This window comes from Equus przewalskii, chromosome 23, assembly GCF_037783145.1.
Source record: "Equus przewalskii isolate Varuska chromosome 23, EquPr2, whole genome shotgun sequence".
Taxonomy (NCBI): domain Eukaryota; kingdom Metazoa; phylum Chordata; class Mammalia; order Perissodactyla; family Equidae; genus Equus; species Equus przewalskii.
The window spans coordinates 22861111-22884762 of NC_091853.1; the positions used below are offsets into that span (position 1 = coordinate 22861111).

At 38.8% G+C, this 23652-nt stretch overlaps 1 protein-coding gene and 1 long non-coding RNA gene across 3 annotated transcripts in view; one reads left to right on the forward strand and one right to left on the reverse strand.

The window, feature by feature from the left end:
• Positions 1-19662, forward strand: part of INTS7 (integrator complex subunit 7) — a 90918-nt gene extending 71256 nt beyond the window's left edge. Inside the window, exons 17-20 of the mRNA XM_008521699.2 lie at positions 8150-8282; positions 13366-13464; positions 14820-15005; positions 18186-19662. Coding sequence (XP_008519921.2) covers positions 8150-8282; positions 13366-13464; positions 14820-15005; positions 18186-18473 — 706 coding nt within the window. The 3' untranslated portion in view covers positions 18474-19662. The remainder of the gene's footprint in view (positions 1-8149; positions 8283-13365; positions 13465-14819; positions 15006-18185) is intronic.
• On the reverse strand, positions 1778-23462 carry LOC139078903 (uncharacterized). 2 transcript variants are annotated; one of them, XR_011532091.1, is made up of 3 exons: positions 23312-23462; positions 16864-17718; positions 1778-2857 (listed from the first exon to the last, which is right to left on the reverse strand). It is a non-coding gene; the product is annotated as an uncharacterized lncRNA (long non-coding RNA). The 2 variants fall into 2 exon arrangements; XR_011532092.1 differs by lacking the exon at positions 1778-2857 and adding an exon at positions 8865-9776.
• Positions 23463-23652: the final 190 nt, after the last annotated feature.

The following is a 23652-nucleotide window of genomic DNA, read 5'->3' on the forward strand; positions in this document are numbered from 1 at the left end:
AGTGGAATAGAAAGCTTGTACCTTGAAGGAGGGTTCTTTGGATTTCATTTGCAATTGTGTACAATTGCACAGAATAGATTCCCTCTAAAACTTACGTTCTTGATACTATATATTTTATGCCTTAGAAGTAAAGAAGGACCTGCTGCTAAAAAGAACCTCAAGAGAATGAAGCGTGATGTTGATATTTCACTATAGTTTTTACAAAAATCTGTGTATCTGCTTCATAGCCTAGCAGATTTTTGGGGAGAAGAGACTTTATCTTACTCAACTTTGTATCTCTAGCAACTAATATAGTGCCTGAGCCAGTATCAATAAATGTGGGATAGGATGGGGTAGATGTTTATAATTATGAATGTTATTATCTACCTCATACCAACTTTTCAGGATTATCAAGAAAAAATATTTTGAGATGCTTGTCCATCACATTTATCTTTTCTAGCTTCTTATTCACTCTGTTGTGATTCCTTTGCACTTAACATTTATTTCTGTTGCCTGAAAAATAAGGCAACAGCTTCTGGCCTCGAAGACATTCTAATACAGGACTTTTCCTTCTGTTGTAAACAACTAGAAACCTGGATAAGCATATAAATTTAAGTATAAGTTTAACTGTTTTCGGACACTGGACAGTAGGCAGCTTAGGAATGTAATCCCTCAGAGAAGCAACACAAATAAGGTAACCCCTATAACAGTTTGCTTTCCTCTGCCTGGAGGCACTTTTTTAGACTGCCTCTCAGGGAGGAATAACCAACACAGAATGTGGTAGTCTTGCTTAGTTGAAGAGGTAGAGATCAGGGTTCACAGAACCAGAGGAAGCTAGAATTTGTAGGGCTGAGTACAGGAGAGGAGAACCCCTCACAGAAAGAGCTCTAGAAATCTGCATAGGCTGTGAGTCTTTGGCTGAATGCTAAGCTGCACATGATATATGGTGAAACCCCACAGGCTGGGCAAGAAAACAACTACTAGGGAAAGAATAATTACCAGGAAGCTATAAGCTGAAAAATTCCAGAGCTCACACGGGGCTGAGGAATGTTTGAGTTCCAACCAGCCATACTGTAGAGACCTTGTTGGACACCTAGGGCATTCAGAAGAGTCACACCACCTTAGTAGTAGTAGGGCTAAAGCAGCCCTAATGTAAAGACTGCTCTAGACCTGGCCTAACAAAGCTTAAGTAATCCTTGAAAGATTTAGGTCTATGCAGAAGCAGCTTGACTGTCTACCAAAACAAAATCTAACATTCTTTAAAGACATCAAATCCAAAAACTCAACAGTGTAAGATCCACAATTGTAGCAGACGCTCAAGAATTACTAGACATGAGGGGGCCGACCCAATGGTGTAGTGGCTAAGTTCAGCACACTCTGCTTCAGTGGCCCAGGTTCACGGGTTCAGATCCTGGGTACAGACCTATACCACTCGTCAGCCATGCTGAGGTGGTGACCCACATATAAAATGGAGGAAGATTGGCACAGATGTTAGATCAGGGCTAATCTTCCTCAGCAAAAAAAAAAATTACTAGACGTGAGAGGAAGCAGGGAAATGTGACAAATAACCAAGAGAAAATTCAGTCAATTAGAAAAAAGACTCATAAGTGACAGACAATGTAATTTAGCAAACTCAAACTTTAAAACAGCTACAATTAGTATTTTCAAAAATTTTAAAGATAGGATAATGAGGCAAAAAACTAAAGATGTAAAAAGAACCAAATGGAACTTCTAGAGCTGAAAAATACAGTATCTTGATTTTGCTTTTATTTTTGAAGGATATTTTTTAACTTTTTTTAATTGACGTCATAATAGTTAATAACATTGTGAAATTTCAGTTGTACATTATTATTCATCAGTCACCATGTAAATGTTTCCATTTACCCCGTATGCTTACCCACCCAACCCCCTCTCCCTGGTAACCATTAATCTGTTCTCTTTGTCCATGTGTTAGTTTATCTTGCACATATGAGTGAAATTATACGGTGTTTGTCCTTGTCTGGCTTATTTCACTTAATATAATACCCGCAAGATCCATCCATGTTGTTGTGAATGGGATGATTTTGTCTTTTTTTTATGGCTGAGAAGTATTCCATTATATATATATGCCACATCTTCTTTATCCATTCATCAGTTGATGGACGCTTGGGTTGCTTCCACATCTTGACTATTGTGAATAATGCTACAGTGAACATAGGGGTGCATAAGTCTCTGAATTGTTGACTTCAGATTCTGTGGATAAATACTCAGTAGTGGGATAGCTGGGTCATATGGTATTTCTAGTTTTAATTTTTTGAGAAATCTCCATACTGTTTTCCATTGTGGCTGCACAAGTTTGCATTCCTACCAGCAGTGTATGAGGGTTCCCTTTTCTCCACATCCTCTCCAACATTTGTTGTTTTTTGTCTTGGTAATTATAGCCATTCTAATGGGTGTAAGGTGATATCTTAGTGTAGTTACAATTTGCATTACTCTGGTGATTAGTGATGTTGAACACCTTTTCATGTGCCTATTGGCCATCAGTATATCTTCTGTGAAAAAATGTCAGTTCAGATCCTCTGCCTATTTTTTTGATGGGGTTGTTTGTTTTTTTGTTGTTGAGTTATGTGAGTTCTTTATATATTTTGGAGATTAACCCCTTGTCAGATATGTGATTTGCAAATATTTTCTCCCAGTTGGTGGGTTGTCTTTTCATTTTGTTCCTGGTTTCCTTTGCCTTGCAGAAGCTCTTTAGTCTGATGAAGTCTCATTAGTTTATTTTTTCTTTTGTTTCCCTTGCTCTAGTAGACATGGTATCCAAAAAGATCCTTCTAAGACTGATGTCAAAGAGTGTACTGCCTGTATTTTCTTCTAGGAGATGTATGGTTTCACATCTTACCTGAAAGATAATTTTGGTGAATATAGGATTCAAGATTGATTAGGTTGTGTTTAACAGTAGATTAGATACTGCAAAACAAAATATCAGTGAACTTGAAGACATAGCAGTAGAAATTATTTAAATTGGACAGTGAAAGAAAAAAGCTGAAAAACTGAACAGAGTCAAAATTGGCCTGTGGGTCAGTGTCATTTGTACTAATATCCGTGTAACTGGAAATCTTAGAAGGAGGGGAACAAGGGACAGAAAAATATTTAAGTGGCTGGAAATTTTTCATGTTTAATTAAAAATATAAACCCACAAATCTGAGAAGCTTAATGAACTCCAAGTAGGATAAAATTAAAGAAAACCATAGCAAGGCACACATTATAATCAAATTGCTGAAAACCAGTGATAAAGCGAAAAATTTAAAGCAACCAGAGAAAGAAGATAGAGTACATCGAAGGAGAGAAAGATAAGAATTTCCACTAACTTCTCATTAGAAGTAATGCAAGCAGAAGACAACTGAAGTAACATCTTTAAAATCCTGAAAGAAAAAATGTTAATGTAGTTATTCTATATTCAGTAAAAGTATCCTTCAATAATTAAGACAAAATAAAGACATTGCCAGACAAAATCTAAGAAAATTTATCATCAGCAGACCTGCATTACATGAAATGTTAAAGGAACTTCTTCAGGCTGAAGAAAAGTTATTTGAGATGTACATTTAGATCCACAAAACAGTGAACAAGCACTAGAAATGGTAAATATGTGAGTAAATATAAAAAAACTTTTCTCATTTTTTATTTTTCAAAAAAGATACTGATCCTTTAGAACAAAAATAATAGCAGTGCATTTGGGAGTTTATAAGACATAGAAGTAAAATGTATGAAATAAGACAAATGATGGAGGTAGGGATGGAATTAGTACAGTTGTAAGATTCTTACATTTTATATGAAGTTGTTTATTTGAAGATAACTTGTGATAAAGTAAAGATGAATAAACTCTAGAGCAACCACTAAAATATAAAACAAGTCAGTCTAGGAGATAAAATGGAATGCTTTAAAAAAAGCTCAGTTAATCCCAAAGAAGACAGAGGAAGAGGAAAAAAACGAAATGGTCAACAGATGCAGAAAGTAGAAAAAAATCACAGTATATGATAGACTTAAACCCAGCCATACCAATTATTACAATGAATGTAGATGGTCTTACTCTAAGTTAAGTCAGAGATTATCTGACACTGGATAAAAAAGTGAAACCCAACTATATGCTTACCACAAGTAACCCATTTTAAACACAGAGACACAGATAAATTAAAAGTAAGTAAAAGTATGGAAAATGATATATCATGCAAACCCTAAAAGCTGTAGTGACCATAAATGATATCATACAAAGTGGACTTCAAGACAAAGACTTGATAAAGAGGTGCATGTCATTATGATAAAGGGATCAATTCATTGAGAAGACAGAATCCTAAACATTTATGTACTTTGTGACAGATCCTCCAAATATATGAAACAAAAACCAGCAGAACTGGAAAGAGAAAGAAGTTCATAATTATAGTTGGAGTTTTCAACACTTCACTCTGAATAATTGACAGAACAACTTGCAGAAAATTCCTTAAAATATAGAAGACATGAGCAACACTACCAGCCAACCTGACCTAATTGACATCTATACACTACCAGCAGCAGTATACACATTCTTTTCAAATGCACTTGGAACATTTACCAAGATAAACCATACACTGGGTTATAAAACGGATCTCAATAAATGTAAAAGCATTGAAATCATGTAGAACATGTTATCTGACAGAATTAAATTAGAAAAGAGTAGCAAAGTGATCTCTGGAAAATCTTCAAATGTTTAGAAATTAAACGACTTCTAAACAATCCAATTGGTCAAGAAATTACAAGGGTAATTAGAAAATATGTTAAACTGAATGAAAATGAGAATACCACATATCAAAACTTGTGAGATGCAGCTAAAGCAGAGCTTAGAGGGTAATTTATAGCTTTAAATGTTATAATATATATATTATATATAAAAGAAAGTTTAAAATCAATAATCTAAGTTTCTACCATATAAAGCTAGGAAAAGAAAGATCAAATTAAACTCAAAGTCGTTAGAAGACAAGAAATAATAAAGAGTGCTAATCAGTAAATTAGAAATAAACAGTAAAGAAAATGAATTAAACCAAAAGCTGGTTCTTTGAAAAAATAATAAAATTGATAACACTAGCTATTTGAGCTATCTTGAGCTATTTGAGCAAGGAAAAAACACAAATTACCAATATCAGAAATGAAATGGTATTAATACAAATCTCATAGACATTAAAATAGATTAAAGGAGTAATAGCTTTGTGCCAATAAGTGTGATAACTTAGGTGAACAGGAAAAAATTTCAAATATTCTTCATGAACATAGACATAAAAATCTTTAAGAAAACATGTAGAAATTGAATCCAGCAATATACAAAAGGATAATACATTAAGACCAAGTAGGCTTTATCCCAGGAATGCTAGGTTTAACATTTGAAAGCTAATTAGTCTAATTCACCATACTGCAGAATAAAGGAGAAAATCTAAAGTGGAGGACTTACTAAAGATTTCAAGACTTAGTGTAAAGCTACAGTAATTAAGACAATTTGCTGTTGGCTTGAGGGTTGAATGGAGAGTCCAAAATAGACACTCACATGTGTGGTGATCACTTGATTTTTGACAAAGATGCTACAATAATTCAATGGGGGAAAGGATAGCCTTTTCAACAGATTATGCTAGAACAACTAGGTATCTATATGGGGGGAAAAATGGATCTTGACCTTAGGTCACATCATGCACAAAAATTAATTCCAAATGTTTCATAGACAAAACCATAAAAAATTAAATGCCAAACTTTCTAGAAGACTACATTGGAGAAAAATCTTTATGACCTTGACGTCAGCAAAGATTTCTTAGAACACTAACAGCAGATACCATAAGAGAAAAATTTGCTTAATTGGATTTAAATTTTTACAATTCTGCTCTTTGAAAGAAACCATTAAGAAAGTGAAAAGATAGGTCACAGGAAAAAAACTGAAACATAATCTATCAAAGGACTTGCGTTTAAAATATTAAGAAAACTATACAACTGAAGATCACAATTTTTAAGAGTTGACAAGAGATTTGAACAGACACTTCAAAAAATAAGATATATTAATATCCAGTAAGCACATGAAAGATGCTTAACATCATTAGGCATCAGAGAAATGCAGATTAAATTCACAATGAGATACAGCTAAGTCCACTAGAGTAGCTGAAATTAAAAAGACCTCCAACACCAGGTATTAGTGAGGATGTGGAGGAGCTTGAATTCACACATTCTTGGGAATGCAAAATGTGTCAGCCACTTTGGAAAACTGTTTGGCTATTTTTTAATAAAGTTAAACATATGCTTAGCATATCACCACCAATTCTGTTCTAACTTATTTAGCCAAGAGAAATGAAAACATATTTCCATAGAGACTTGTACACAAATTTTCTTAGCAGCTTCATTTTAATAACAGAAATTGGAAAGAGCCAAGTGTCTCTCAACAGGCAAATGGATAAATAAATTGTAGTATGTCCATAAAATGGAATAGCAATAAAGATGAGTGACCTATTGATATATGCAAAACATGAATGACTCTCAAAAACGCTCTGCTGTGAAGGAAACCAGATGCAAAATAGTACACATAGTGTGACTGTTTATATGAAATATTAGGAAACATAAACTTCATTTATAGTGTTGGAAAGCAAGTCAGTGGTTGCCTGGGGCCAGAAGTGGGGATTAAATAAAAAGGGGTATTTCAATTGGGTGCATTTTTGTGATTTTATAACTTACCTCTCAACAAAGTTTATTTTTAAAGTAAGTAAGGGAATATTGCCTTTTGTAGAAGGCAGAGGAGTGTATTCTTAATTTAGACCCTTTTATTAGCAGGTCGCTTTGTGAAAGACTTTAACTTATTATGCTTTATTTGTGTGGTATGGTTTTCCTTAAAGTCCATTATATAAATGAGGTTTAGTTTTTGTCTTAAGGAAACTTAAAATAGACTACAGAGCCAGCCCTGATGGCCTAGCAGTTAAAGTTTGGTGCACTCTGCCCTGGCGCCCAGGTTCAGTTCCCAGGGACAGAACCACACCGCTTATCTGTCAGTAGCCGTGCTGTGGTGGCAGCTCACATGGAATAACTAGAACAACTTACAACTAGAATATACAACTATGTACTGAGGCTTTGGGAAGGGAAAAAAAGAGAGAGGAAGATTGGCAACAGATGTTAGGTCATGGCAAATCTTTCCCAGCAAAAAATAAAAAAATAGAGTACAGAACAGGGAACAAAGCTTTGGAACCAGGCAGATATAAACACAAATCCCTTATCACTCACTCTTAGCTGTGTGAATAAATCCATGTTATTTCATCTCATTAAGCCACAGATGTATAAACTATAGGTAAATAATGATGCCTGTCTCATAGAGTGGTTGTGATGGTTAAATGCAATAGCCTGTGTAAAGTACCTGGCTGAAGTGCCTTGCACGTAGTAGCATTAAAAGGATGAGAAGGGAATAATAAGAACAGTGTTATGCCCAACGTAGTTGTTACCTATACTGCATTTTCAAATAGCCCTCTTGAAGTTTAGTTAGAATGCAGGAGTTTTGCCTTCTTTTCTCACTTAGAAATACTTTCAGAAATAATCTTTGGGTTTGAGGCAGTAGAGGAAAAAGAAGGAAATCTAGGTAAAACTCTTTCCACATCTCCATATGCTAGCTCTCCCCTGACATTCCTGTGCATTTCATCTCCATGCTTTAGATTCATGCCATTTCTCCAGGCGTGAATGCCCTCCATACTTTCCTTCTCTCCAGATCTTGTCTATCCTAGTTGTCTAGTGACTGTTTCAAGACTGACCTCGTCTAAGATACTCCTCGGCTCCCTCCATATTCTGATCTATTATTTGAATATCTTTACTGGTTATTTGGCACTTATCTGCTGGCTTTATTATCATATGTCTCTTTCACCTCATGGCAGGGACAAGATTTAAACACTTTATACTACCTAAAAGCCAAAGTGCTTGACATGAATACTTGGAAGTCATGTCTGGGTTTGAATTTCAGCTTGTCACTTACTGGTTATGTGTCTGAAGACAAGTTTATGAGGCTCTAGAAGCCTCAGTTTCCTCATCTGTAAAATGGAAATAACAGTGCCTACTTCATTATTTTAAGGATTAAATGGAATGTGTGGAAAGTATTTAGACATTAAAATAGTTACTATTTTTGTTGATTAATTGATATTGATTTTGACTTCAGTTTCCAGGAATATGGATCTACCGGAGCAGCCCATGCTGATAGCGAATATGAGAGAAGAATGATGTCTGTATACAATCATGTCTTGGAGGAGGTGGAATCACTCAATCGGAAGTATACCCCTGTTTCTTACATGGTAAGTGTCGCTTGTCTTATTGAGTTTTTATTATGTGGAAGTGGGTTTTTATCCATCTGTGGTACATGCTAACTGTGTAACTTCAACAAATTACTGTGCCTGTTTCCTCTGCCTGTTTTGTAACAGAGTTAATATAGTGCCTACCTGGTAGCATTGTTGTGAGGATAAAATGAGATAATCCGTGAAAGCACTTAGAACATTCGTAGCTGCAACATAGTCACGTTAACAGGTCAAATCTGCTCTACCGGGATGCAGATAAAACTTTTCTTTTCTTTTTTAACAATTTAACTGAAGTTGAGTAGTTCTCCCTGGCTACATATTAGAATCAGTTAGGGAGATTTAAAAATACAGTAGTCCCCTTTATCCACAGGGGATGCATTACAAGACCCTTGTGGACGCCTGAAACTGCAGCTAGTACCGAACCCTGTATGCACTATGTTTTTTCCTATACGTACATACCCATGATAGAGTTTAATTTACAAATTAGGCAGATTCACATCAATAACTAGTAATAAAATAGAACAATTATAACAATGTACTGGAATCAAAGTTACCGTAGATCTTAGCAACTTCAACATATGATTTTTTTTCTTTTTTTATTAAGTTGGGTACTTTCACGTTTTCACTTAAAGGAAGCTCGTTACCGCTTCTCTTTGGCATGTCCAAATTGCCAGCATCACTACTTTTGTGCTCCGGGGCCACTAGTAAGTAAAATAAGGGTTACTTGAACACAAGCACTGGGATACCATGATCTAATAACCAAGACATCTACTAAATGACTAATGGGCAGGTAGTGTATACACCATGGATATGTTGGACAAAGGGATGATTCACATCCTGGGTGAGACCAGAGTGGGGTGGCACGAGATTTCATCATGCTAGTTAGAACAGCATGCAGTTTAAAACTTATGAATTGTTTGTCTCTGGAATTTCCCATTAATATTTTCTGACTGTGATTGACCATGGATAACTGAAACCGCAGAAAGAGAAACCACAGGTAAGTGGGGGACTACTGTACGTCGTATCCAGATACCTCCCCAGACCAATTAACTCTGAATCTCTGCAGTTGAGGCCTAGGCATTAGTATTTTTAAAAGCTCCAGGGTGAGTCTATCATGCCACCAAAGCTGAGAAGAACTGGCCAATTGAAACAGGACGAACTGGGCTTGCTTTCTGACAGGTGACGCCATTGGTGTCTTTTAGTATACTCGTCCGCCATTAGCCTGCTGAAGCTCTGCTGCCTTTGGCACAGTCTTCTCCCCTGACTTCCCAGTCTGACAGATGGACACACTCTGGCCCAGATTTTTGCCTCCTTGTCTGGCCATTTCCCTAGGACTCCTATAAAAAATACCATACACTGGGTGGCTTAAACAACAGACGTTTGTTTCTCCTAGTTCTGGAGGCTGGAAAGTCCAGGATCAAGTGCCAGCCAGTTTGGTTCCTGGGGAGCACCCTCTTGTTGGCTTTCATCCAGCCACCTGCTCGCTGTGTCCTCCTGTGGAGAGAAAGAGAGCTCTGGTCTTTCTTCCTCTTCTTAGAATGACACTAATCCCATCGTGGGAGTGCCATCCTCATGACCTCATCTAACCCTAATGACCTCCCAAGGCCCCACTCCAAATACCAGCACATTGGGAGTTAGGGCTTCAACATATGAATTTAGGGAGGACACACATTCAGTCCGTAACACCCAGTCTTTGAGCTTTACACCTTGGAGAGTTTCTCTTGCCCTGCCCTCACATGAGATGCCAGTTTCCAGCTCTCTTCTGGCTCCTGCTCTTTCCATGCTGTACTCACCCTTTATCAAGTGTTTTAGAAGAAACTGGCAGGCTGTGTCATTAAGGGATTAAACGAGATTTTAAGGACAGATGCTTTCCTTCACATACCACTTTCCACATGAGATCCTCAATACGTATTTGCTGAATTGAGTTGTCACAGGTAGCTGTTGGACACTGAGATTGGTTGCTAAGGGAGATTGTAAAGATTATCTTTGAAGGAAATGCATACATCTGTGTGAGACACTGATTAAATTATTTTCATAGCCCTCTAAGCTCCACCCTAAGAAATTAAATAGATGCCAAACAGTAACTCAGGTTTGATGGAGTTGAATCCACTGAATATAATGGAGAGAATGGGAAGTTTCTGTGCAGTGGGAGACACGTACAGAGAAAAGAGCCCCAGGTTCAAATTCTGCCTTTGCCACTCAGCAGATTTTAGACAAATTACTTAACGTCCTTTTCTATGATATGGAAAAAATATCTACCTTATAGGGTTACTGTGAAGTTTAAATGAAATAATGCCTATTGCCTAGAACAGTGCCTGGCCTGATATATAAGGGGTGGTTAATAAATGTTAATTCCCTTCTTCTCCTTTTGCAAATTATATTTCATAGATTTGATACTTTCTGAGCCCCAAATTCAGTTCAGCAAGTATTTCTTGGATCCTAGGAATAGAAAAATGACAAAGCACCAGATCTTCCTTCAAGTTGTCCATATTCTAATAAGAAAGAAAGATTATGTAAACAAATAAACAAAGTACAGTATATGTGCAGTAATAGAGCTCTGCACAAGCTAGGTTGTGGCACAAAAGAGAAAGTAATTCATGTCAAAGGATAGGGAAAATAGAGTGAGGGTGCAAGTCAGGGAGAAGATGTCTTTGCGTATGAGTTTTGCAGGCAGACAAGGAGGGGTAGGGAATTTCAGGCAGAGAACAGTATGTTCGGAAGCAGAGGCATGAAGTAGCAGAGTGTCTTCTGGGGACAGTTTGTTTGTGCTGCAGCGTAATGGACAGGCTAGGGACCGGAAAGATGAGACTAGAGAGCTAGGCTGAGGCCAGATGACAAAAGCCTTTGAACACCGTATTATGAAATTTGGACTTTATCCTGTAGGCACTGGAGAACCTTTTAGGAATTTTAAATGGATGGAGGAGAGAAGTAGTTAAGATTGTACATTATTGTTATATAGAAGCAGAGCAGGTAATGGCTTGGAGGACACAAAATTAGAGGAAGGAAGAGTAGTTACAGACTTCTGCAGTAATCCAAGGTAAGGGTCAAATTAGTATAATGGCTGAAAAGTATCTATTGGACTTGGCAGTGAAGAGAGTCGGGGTAATGTGCTAGTTCTGCTGGTTTTCTAGCCATGATATGTGATTTCACATCTCCAGACTCTTATTTTAATAGTAACCCACTAGCATACCTGTGGAGATGTGCCCAGGGGCTAATGGCCTCAGAGGCAGTCCACCCTTTCCCAGTGGGTAAGTGCAAAATATCCATCTACTCTTTTTTTTTTTAAAGATTTTATTTTTCCTTTTTCTCCCCAAAGCCCCCCAATACATAGTTGTATATTTTTAGTTGTGGGCCCTTCTAGTTGTGGCATGTGGGATGCCACCTCAACATTGATGAGCCGTGCCATGTCCACACCCAGGATCCGAAGTAGCAAAACCCTGGGCCGCCGAAGCGGAGCTTGCAAACTTGGCCACAGGGCTGGCCCCCACTTTTAAAAGGGAGAATGGTGCTTTTTTGCCCAGGGAACAGCCTGAGGTCACTTGGAGTCCTTTACGTCCATCATTAAAGATGGTTCTCTCCTTAAACACCTCTGTGGCATCAAAGGTGCCATCACAAGCAGGATGTTCCTGCAAATGCTTCCCAGATTCCTCATTGCAGGAAGATGAATAGTGCTGTTTTGGCAGTTAAACCTGAAGAAGTAGAACCAATGTCTTTAAGTCTGTGTGTGGTTATCTCAAGTAATAGACCTGGCATTTTTATTATGAGTCTGTGAGGCACAAAGTGTTCAATAGCCTGAAACCAATGAGGAGTGGATTCTTCTGCCCAACTTTTTAAAAATGTTTACAGCATGGGCAACTAGGTCCACCTGCTTGGAGGCAGGAGCTTAGAAGGACAGGCAGCGTACTGTATAGTGCAATGGTTTTCACCCTGTGGTGCTCTGGGGGCCACTGAGAGGGGAGGAGTCTGAGGAGGGGATGGTAGACCAAGCGGCATGGTTCTGGTTCACCCAAAGTTATAGATATTCTGATGGAGCTTTAATATATCTTTTTCCTATTAAGTTTGCAAATAATTGGTGAAATAGAACAAAATCACTGAAATAAGGTTCAGACAACCCAGATTCTAGTCCCAGTTTGTTCTATCACCTGTCTCAGTGACCTGTGACATCAGCAAAATTGAAGATTGGACTGAGTGATCTTTACAATATCTTCGATGGTCTCACAGGAGCATACTTATCTCCAAACTCATCAGGTTGTATACAGTAAATATGTACAGCTTTTTGTATATCAGTCATACCTCAGTAAAGTGGTTTTAAAAAAATAAAATATCTTTGAACTCTTAAAAATTCTGGTTCTATGACCCTTTTCACTAAGACTCGAAGGATTCATTGTAGTGTTTCTGTTTCTCTGCAGTTATGCTGGGGTTTTCAAAAAACAGTTAAATTTGTGAAGTAGATTTTAGAAATAAGGTATTCTATTAAAGTTTGAGAATTCCATAGAACAGGACCATATAGTCATCCTTAATCTGAATTCCAGTAAGTTTCCGCCATTGCTCACTCTCTGGGGACCCATGGCCGTAGGAACAAGGAAGCCACCTAGCAGAGATGGGATGGAAAAATGAGGCAGCTCATAGCCAAGGTTCCACTTGGGATTTGGTGTCAGGCCTCAAACATTGGTCTGCTGCTCTGGCTTCTTTACCATGCTCTTTATCATACTTTGCCATATGATAGTTACTCTGTAATTCAGTGTCTAATGTAATTGTAGAATAATATGTCTAGTAGCTCTAAGCTCTGTAGAAATACAAATTTTGCATATTGCTTGGCCTTGAGGAATGTGGATTTTCTCCCTTCTGTCATTTACTTTTTATTGAATATTCAAAATAAAGATCTGTAACTGTACTCTTTGACACAAATGATTTGGCAAATGTACACAATTCCTGGGTGTTACGCCTATTTCCTGATTGTTGTGTACTTCTGTAATAATCATATGAGCACTTGTAGTTTTTAAACTTCTTCCTGAAAGTACCATTTGTTGATGAAACTTGGAAGTTTATTTTCATTTGATGTAGTTTCTTTTTCTCTCCCCAGCATACAGCATGCCTCTGCAATGCCATCATTGCTTTGCTGAAAGTTCCTCTTTCATTTCAGAGATATTTTTTCCAGAAACTACAGTCTACCAGCATCAAGGTAATAGAGGAAGAACACTAAGGTTACTAGAGATGGAAAACCCGGTTATCTTTGGAGGATTACGTGGAGCATAGCTCTGCCTCAGGATCTTACCTTCTGATTTGATAAAACTTAGACCCTTTAGTTGTAAGCTTTTCCTCCCGTCATCAAGTGGTTTGGTGAAGGGATGGGATTTGGGAGTTAAACCCTCTCCCTTCTTACCTGTCAGTGCCAAATGCAGTGAGGCAGGCATTTGGGTGCCTGGAGTTTTCCCCTTGTCGCCAAGAATAAGTTGAGTGATTTTGCTCATAGTAGCCTACAAGGGTCTTGAGCTAAGTCCATGTCTGATCAGCCTGTTCACACCTGTCTTAGAATGAAGCAGGTCCAAAACATCACCAGTCCTACCTCCAAAGCACTTTTCTCTCTGCATAACAAGTTTTGAAGAGCTGGCCAGCGAATAGCTTTAGTATTTTAAAATATTTAAGCCATTCAAAATTCAAAAGCTGTTTTTGATTCAAAGAATGGAATTGTTGGGAAAGGAGGAAAATTGCTATTTCTGTGAGATTTCCTGGATTATCCCTGTCAATGAATGTCTTCAGTGCCCTTTTGCATCCATTCAAATGCTTTTGATTGCAAATAACAGAACATTCCATTTCAAAATGATCTGAATCATAAGGAAAATTGATTATCTAGATGAGAAGTCCTAACATAGGATGTGTCCAGGGTTGATTAGTTCAGTGACTCAACAACGTTATCAAAATTACCCAATTTCTTCCATCTTTTAATTTAGCGAGACTTAAGCTTTCCGTAATTGGAATGTATTTGGGATTTTAAATATGTTTTAAAGAAAAACTACTCAAATGAGAGGTTAAAAATGTCATTTAGTTCATTTGTGAAAATTGGCTTTTATACCATGGTGACTTGATTGTGTATGTAATCTTAGAATTTTAAGTTCATTTGTATTTGAATTTAGTCTATTTAAAATTACCTGAGACCAAAGAGCTAGCAGCTGGATGTGAAAATTTACGTAGTGCATTTCCCTACTAGAATTGGTTCGTTGTTGAAGAAATGCCCCACTAACAGAAATTGAAAGAACAGTGCCTTCACTATTCTCTAATCCTCTGTTACCCTCAAACAGAACTGGGGTTTGGAGTAAAAAACCCAGTGGTATTTAAAAGGAGGCATTAAGGAAAAGGAACCCTTGACTTTAAGGGTACAGCTGTCTGGTTGTCCCAGCACAGTCAGGTCATTAGATTGGGGTTAGGGAGGGGGGTTGTATAACATGTTAACCTGTAACCAGTGATTATCAAAGACATGTTTGTTGGAAGCAAGCTTGTTCTCAGTTGTTAGCATTTATTTTAACATTGGTGTTCTAGCTTGCTCTGTCACCATCCCCCCGGAACCCTGCAGAGCCCATCGCTGTCCAGAATAACCAGCAGCTGGCGCTAAAGGTAGAGGGAGTGGTTCAGCATGGATCTAAACCAGGACTCTTCCGCAAAATTCAGTCTGTCTGTCTGAATGTGTCTTCCACTCTGCAGAGTAAATCCGGACAAGACTACAAGGTAATTTAGAAAAGAGGCAGAATTGCTATGCAGATTTTATCAACTCATTGATAAGGTTTTCGAGCTTTTCGCGGTTAAGCACATGGCATTTATACTTCCCAAGGGATCAGATGGACGTAAGTTAAAAGTACATGTTGGAGTTTGAGGGGGCTGATAACCAGTGCTTCCCTCTTCCCTGCCTGAAGCAGTTGGTAGACAAAGCTTGCAGGCAGACAGAGATCACGATTAGAGCTGCGGGCAGACCTATGTCTGACGGCAAGGACTTCCTAGCCTTGTACTCTGAATGGAATTTTCCCACCTGCCCTCAGCCAGCACACACAAGAGTCTGCCCCTGTAACACCGATGGCAGAGCACCCTGATGGCCAGAGAAGAAGGGAGAGAGAAGGTGCTTAGCTTCCCGTGCCCAGTTCCCACCTGAAACTTACCAGTCAGTAGGATTCACCTCCTCCCCTGGAGACCAGTACTGTTCATCTGGTGAAAGGTCTCTCCACATGGAGGGAAACTTCAGGAGTGGGGAATGTCTCCTTAATGCCCCTGCCCCCCAAAAGCACACATCTACTTATTTTTCTATAATTTAAGTAAATTTTAACACTTTTTAAAAAAGAAAAAAGTATATAGCGTTGACATTCAGTGGTCAGATAACGTAAAGTCTTTTCTGGAGGTTGTAAACCTAGGAATTTGCTTCTTTGAGAAATCCTGAGGTAGGTTAACCAAAATCATGCTTATTTTGTTAGCCAAAGCTAAGATTCTGAATGTGTGCCCATGAAATCCCAATGTTCCGCGTGTAGAATGTTCCTTTCCTTAGGCATCTCTTTCCAGTTCCTTAGTGGTTTATTCTCAGTGAATGGGGCAAGGAAACAAGTACACAGTGGTATGCACAGAGTTGTTCAAATGCCCAAATTGATTGTCTCCAGGTTTATTGGGGGCCTACTTCAACTGAGGTCCTTAGCAAAGAAAGGTGTATCAGATATAAAAAGACAGCATTTTGTTCTCTTTGGTGGTTTTAGGCCAAAAAGCCAAGGGAAGGTCTGGTTTAAGCCATGATTGCTTTTTTCACTCTCTCTGGCACTCTCCCCACTCTCTGATAAGGCTCAACCTTCGTTCTCTTCTCTCCCTCTCTTCGACTTCCATGACACAAAGCATGGTGCCTTATGCAGCCACTCAGTAAATATTTTGGTGAATGATGGAAAAAAAATCATTTACTGTATTTGGAGTAGAGCTAATTATATTTGGGTGATCTCTCTTGTCATAGATCGCAGTGAGAATTTATGTAGTTAACTTATCCCTGTCTGCAGCTCTCTCCTCACTTTGAGTTTAAAAGAACAGTAACCATGATTCTGTTTGTTCCTTGTATGTAAAGATTTCTACTGTTAAGAGAAAAACATTGTAACCGAGCAGTACTGGTCTTTTGCTTGTTGACTTCCCCTCTCTCGAAGCGTTGATTAAAGTCGGGAAGCTGACATAGTAAGCCAGGTAGTACATGATTGCTTTGTAACGTTATGTGCAGCGAGTTTGCAACTTAAAATGCATCATCCATTCAGAATGCTCAGGTTCCCTAGGCCTATCGCTGGTCCTTTTAAGGAAGTTTTTATTTGGTAGGCATATTCTTCAGGGAAATAAAACCCTACGAAAGTTGAATGTGCAAACAAAAAACAAAAAAGGACCTATAAGTAATTCTAAGATCTTGAGTTGGTTGGTGACTTCATTTCATTAACGTCACAGATAAATGTCTCTGGAAAACTGTCCTCATGACAACTGCTTATTGTGACACAGCTTTAGGGCACATTTATATAATTAATTATACAACAGAAATGCACATAAGCCTAGAGCAATCTGGTCAACTGTTCATTACGGTTACCTTTATATGTTCTCAAAACGTGTCTCTCTTGACATTCTTCATCCTGGGTACCTGTAAGGTGCACCAGCAGGTGTTCTGTTCTTTGGAGGACAGAAGCACAGTGCCTGGCTCAGTGAATGAACGAGCCCAGAAACCTGTGTTTTGTGATGTGTCATACTGCCAGTGTGAACAAGGCGCTGGCTGTTAAGTGGACAGTGTCCAAGTTTGGAAGTTAATTTGTTAAAGGAGGGAAGAGTCACTGCATTCCTTAAGTAATGTAAAACCAGACCAGCCAGGGGGAAAACCTAACTTATATTTACTCAGTCTTGTTCTTTTTCAGTCAGATTTCAAACTCCCTGAAACAGGTGGTTGCATCCTGTTTCTTCAGCTTCTCTCTTCACAGACTAAAGAAAGTGGGAACTGTGGTGAGGGTCGTGTAAGCAGGTGTAGGGGAGGAAAATGCTTGGTCTGCTCTCTTAGCGTCTCTAACTGAGCCTAAGATCAAACTGACGTCAGGGCAGATGAACAGGAGAAAAGCATACAAGTTTTAATGGAATTTTGCGTGTATAGGAGGGTCTCACAAGAGAATGAAGACCCGAAGAAATGGCCAGAGCAGAAAGCTCATGTACCTTTTAGACACAGAAATGAGAAATCTGTGACGAAATGACAAGATAAAGAGGTTTGCGTTGGGGCAGTAAATTGGGGGGCAGTGACTAGGAGGTGTGATGGGGCGCGGAGGGACACTGCAGGAGGGGAAGGGTTATTCTCATAGGTTTGTGCAGATCCATTGCAGCATCAGTTCCCAGCCTCTGATGATACGGATGTTCTTCTCTTCCTGGTGCAAGAGACTCCCTTTCTCACGGGAAGTTTTATGGCCTGTTTTAGGTAAAAAGAGGCAGGTCAGGGAGCCCTTCCTTCATCAGTTGTTTCTCAAGTGCTTTTAGCTCAGAATAATCAGTTTGCCAAAGGAGCATATCTGGGGCGTGTCCTGAACTCCTTCACCAGGAAGAAAAGCCGACATACGAAGGGGTTGAGAAAGGCTCTGGGAGCTCATTCTGCTCAAGGAGAGTGAGGAGGTGGTGTCACTTCATGATTAATGGTGTCGGCTCTGGAGGTAGCCTCCCTGGGTTCAGATTCCAGCTCCACTACTCATTTGCTGTGTGACCTTGGAGAAATTACTTAACCTCTCTGCCTCAGTTTCCTCATCTGTAAAGCAGGGATAATAATAGTGCCTACCTCTTGGTTGTTTGCAAGGATTAAATAAGCACTTAGAACAGAGCGTAGCTCCCAGTAAGCACTCAATAAATGTTAGTTATTGTTATTTAACTGTTCTTTCATTCCAGATACCCATTGACAATATGACCAACGAGATGGAGCAGAGGGTTGAGCCTCATAATGATTACTTCAGTACTCAGTTTCTATTGAACTTTGCTATCCTTGGAACACACAACATTACGGTGGAGTCTTCAGTGAAAGATGCCAATGGCATCGTGTGGAAGACTGGTCCCAGAACTACCATATTCGTAAAATCCCTGGAAGACCCTTATTCCCAGCAAATCCGTCTACAGCAGCAGCAAGCCCAGCAGCCATTACAGCAGCAGCAGCAACGCAATGCCTACACTCGGTTTTAGCCACGTGAGGAGTGCACTGCGGACTTGACAGGAACTGATCAAATTGGCAAAAATAATGTGCTTTTTTATATGGATTAAGATATGAAAGTTATAACGTGGAGTCCATTTATTCATTGGCTTCTGTAAGGTAATATTGTGGAAAATTTTTTTAAATTTAGTCTGAGAAATAATTGGGTTCCTAGCCAGAAAGATTTTTTTTCCTTGTCCCTTCTTAAACCGAGACTTTTATCTCATATTTAACATTTTATTCTTTTATTATTGTTTTTTCTGTTGCTGAGCCTTTTTCTTTTAAGATAAGTCCTGTATTGGGATCATTGAATTAGTAAATTTGGTTGCTTCTCTACCAAAATACATCACTTGCTAGCTTAGCTGGCACAGACCTCTAGTTCTGAGCCAGGCTCTGGGAAATTCTGACGCGTTGGGTGCAGGGTTTACCCTTGGTAGTAGACACTGAGTCCTCTCGGAGGTGGACCTGAAAGTGTTCCTGGAAGCATCCGGTCTTCTGGATTATGAGAGCATGCAGTCTAGCAGAATTAAAATATTCTGTATTATTTCCACTACTTACCTATCTCTTCTATGCTAAAGCAATCTTAATTTATTGTTTTAGTATTTAATTGACCCGAAGAGCAGCTAACAGTTACTTAGATTGGAGATTAATTGTTTTGTCTAATATGTGTGTGATTGTGTATAATATACTTTTTATATTGTTCCTAAAAGTGAAAAAATCACTCACATTTAATATCTGATTAATGTTTTAAGTTGGGAGGGCACATCTTTTCCTTTGATTGATTTGGTTTCTTCTTGGCAAGTTACGTAATGTTAGACTTGATTGTCTAGAAAGAACAATAAAGATATAAACACAACCTCAATTAGTTGGGATGCTCAGGGAATAGAAGTTTTCTGGTTAGCCAGAAAACTCCTTTTTTTCAATTTCAATGCAGGTTGGAAACCATTATAAAATATAATAAAAATATACTTTCATGTCTTAACTCAGTATACTGTATACAATTTAACTATTCTTTCTTGATCTGGGACATTCAGTTCTGTGGGCTCATGATTTCTCAACATCAGGCGTCCCAGGATTGCAGGTACTGGTGACATGGGCAGTTGGGCTGGGAGCAGCTCCCAGGATGAAGCAGCGTATATTCCCTGAAAGTTTCCTTTTTAAATAAATCTCTCAATTTCTCCACTTGTGTTTTGCCTTTTTCTCTTTAAAGATGACATTGGCTCAAAGGAAGGATGGAGTTTAAGGAAAAAAATGAGTGGGGTTTTTTTTTTCTTGTTATGTGGCCTCTAGGAGTGAGAAGTGATTGAACTCAGGTCCCTCTAAGATGGCTTGGCTCCGTGAGCTGTTGTCCCAGCACAACACATCCTATGTCCAACGGCCAGAGCATTGTCACAAAACATGTGTGAATCTCCATGTTCACTGGATGACATCCCTTTAAGTGTGGCCCAGTTGTATCCAGTGTAGATGTGTGCAGTCACGACAGCATCTGGGAACATAACCCTTAGGGGGAACTGCCAGAGGCAGGTGGAGGGCGTGTGCGGGACCTTTGCCCTTTTACCAAGTGTAAGGAGAGCTGAAGCAGAAAGCCTGGGTTCCCTTTTTCGCTCTGATGAATTAGCTGTGTGACCTGGCACAAGTCGCTTCATCTCTGTAGACTTTAATTTGCTTGTCTATAAAATGACTGAATTAGACTGAATCTCTTGACTCCAGGCTAGAGTTTTGTGATTAGGTGACTGAAAAACTAAAAACCAAAAAAAGGTTCTTAAATTGGGAAAAATCTTTTTTTTTTTTTAAGTTGCTGTTTTCAGAATGAAATTTTATACTGTCGATTTCAGGTTTCTGGTACTGTTTCAAGGCAGAATTCTCCAGAAAAGAAGCAAATCTTGTAAGCCACCAATTCCTCTGATTCTCTTTGAGACCTTCCCAAATATTATGTTGTTAAAAGACAGGCTTTTGATTGCCGTAGTTATAAACTCTTTGGTTTGATGTGCTAAAGGACCCCTGGCACAAATTTGGAAAGGAATTAATGAATAAAAACAAATCCAAATAGCTATGAAACCAAGAAGGCTATTTTATTTCATTGTGTGCACCAGATCCAGCTTTGAAATGCTCTGATTTTGTGTTTGGTATAGTATCTACTGCATTTTTGGCATCAACTGTTAAACAGTTATTTGAGTTGAGGGGAAACTTTATAATTTCAACACTGCACTAATGAGTGGAAAGAAAAAGAAATACTCAAGGAAGGATGCCGAAAAGGAAGATACGCATCCTGATTGTGAGTGAGCATGTTTCCTGAATTGAGAAATATGGATATTTTAAAGGGCGCTGGCTGATTGATTCTAGGAAGACAGGACTAATTTTTCTCAGGGTTTAGTGACTTTGCAGTATAATCTGGTGGCTACGAACCTCTGGAGGCACACTGCCCGGGTCCAAATCCTATCTCTAACTTTGTGACCTTGAACAAGCTACTTCATCTCTCTATGCCACAGTTCCCTTATTCCTAAAATCAGGAAGCGTAATAGTGCATCATGGGGTAGGTGTGAAGATTAAGTGTCTTGATACAGAATTAATGTATGTAAAGCAGTTAGAAGGTGTCCAGCACATAGTAAGCAGATAGATAGGTGTCTGCTATTATTACTACTACTATTATTGTTATTCCCCTAGTATTTTTCACAGTGTTAGATCAGTTCTTAATCTTAGCATTTTATTTATTCAAAATAAACGTTACCTTTTCTCTGCCACTGAACACAGATTTAAGCTATCTTCCCTCATACTCAATTTGGGTACATTGAGTAATAACAAAGTAACTTAATGTTGACCTGAACAGAATGGAATTTCTGTCTACTATAGTGCTGTAAATCCTATTTAATTAAAATATTTAAAGACAAATGTACAAAGAAAATTTTGAAAATATTTTCTAAAGCTACAGTGGTGATAGCGATAGCATATTGATTTTTTAGAAATTGAAGTACTCTTGTATTCCAGCTTAAACTAAGAAATCTTGTGATATGAGCTTTCAGGCTCAAACCAACCAAGGTGGCAGGTAATTTGTAACTGGAGGCTATAAGTCATGTTTCACATTAAGATAAGGTTCAGAGAAGAACAATCCAACAAGACAAGTTCCTCAGACCAAAGTTCCAGAGATGTCAGTTTAAGTTCTATTTATAAGACTCACTTGCCATGGACCGTGGGTTAGGTTACTTGATCTTTCTATGCCAATGTCTGCCTGCAGTATATTGAAAATAAGATGACCTGCCGCCTGGTATGTAGATTCTATGCAGCACTGTCCAATAGAACTGTCCGTGATGATGGAAATGTTCTAAGTCTGTGCTATCCAGTACAGCCACTAGCCACATCCAGCTATCGAGTATCTAAAATATGGCTAGCATGACCGAATGCTTTATTTTCTTTTATTTCAGTTAAGTTTAAATAGCCTCGTGTGGCTACTGCCTATAGAGTTGGACAGTGCAAGAGTGAGCAGTGGAGAAATGAGATTCACTGTTACCTTAGGACCTAGATCGCTCCTAAGTAGGTTTCTAAATAAGGGGTCTCCAGTGGAATTCTTAGACACACCAAAGGTTGCTCGTGGGAGGGTGTGTAGAGGACAAGGAAGTTATTTGGGGTTTGTGCGTTTGCTTTGCTCCTGGTAATAATCATAATGTGTTGCTCAACCAAACACCCAGCCGTCTTCTTTCTATAATGCACGCTTAGATTTAGCCTTTATCAGTCGCCAACATTAAAAGTATGGTGGGATATACTGAGAACTGCAAAAGTCTGGTGAACTGGCTTAGATTTCTTACCAACAGCACTCCGGGAGGTTATGGTCTTCCTTTCCATTTCTTGCCCAAGAACACAAAGACCTTTAACACAAAGGGTTGTGTATTTCATTGGCTTGGCTGGGGCCAGTTCATTATCCTGTGTATCTCCCAGTCTAAAGTTCCCATTCTATGAGCAGTTTAATTTTTAAATATAATTGGGATTTAAACAGAACGAGTCTTGTTTTTCTCCTTAAATAACACACCCAGACCTGGAGCCATTAATTTCCAAATTCTAATGAAGAATGCTGAATGTCGTAAATTTACTGTTTACAAATCTGCTACAGTTACAAAACATTTTTCTGCCTGTATTTTTTCACTCATCCTCCTGCTTGCTTGCTCATCTCTCCCAGAGCAGTTCTGTCCTGCACAGTCACGTTTGTGGGGCAGTAATTGTCCTCTTTGTTTATTATTTAGGTCTGGTTAAAGATTGAAACTTGATGAATTGAGTTTGGTGATTGTCTTCCTTACAGATCACATCTACGGGTCTAGCACCTGTCTAGTGATAACTAGCAGGCAAACTGAGACTAAACATATTTCTATTGCTGTTTCCAGATAATTTTAAGTAAAATTATAAAGTGAGATAATACCGAATTGATTAGAACAATCACAAAAACAAACATCTACCCAATACCCTCAAAAGTCAGAGTGAGTTAAGGAAAATCAGATTGTATGCAGAGAAGAAATAGTCTCTGCTTCACTTTTGGTTTTCTGGGGAGATTTCACTTGTGAATTTTGGTGATTATTTGTGGCTGTGAATCAAAAATGTTTAAAATAGAGGACTAGGACAAATAAAATAGAGCTGAATTAGACTGAGGAATTATGAGGAGTTGTCAATGGTCAGTTTTGTTTCCCAAGAACCTGGAAAGTGAAAATAGGCTGTTCCCTCCCCGGACTGGAAGCAGTGAAGCTAATGAGGCATTTGTGTGTCATCTCACCCTGAGGAGATGAGCAGAGTGACGGTGAATTGTTAACACTGTGTCCCCACCTTGCTTTCCCTTCCCCACCTCACCTACCAGCAAAGGCCGACATCGTGTGAGTAGGAGGGTCAGCTCTGAAGTCCCCTCCACAGACAGAAGTAGATGAAAAGCCTACTGCAGAAATGCAAGCGGTGGAGAGGGCCTTTTGTGCTGTGAGCTTGCCCCCAAGCCAGGCCCTGAGCTGAGCAGGGGTGGGGAACGTGAAAGGAAACTGACAGGGAGAGCCCTCAAGCTACTTGTGGTCTCATTTGACAGAAAAAGACCTCTATTTTTAGAGAATGTGGAGAGGGCTTTATCAAAGCTGTTGACAGAACACAAAAGATGCCATTTCTGAAATTCTAATAGTATCTCTTGTGTGGAGCAGTCAGGACAGGCTC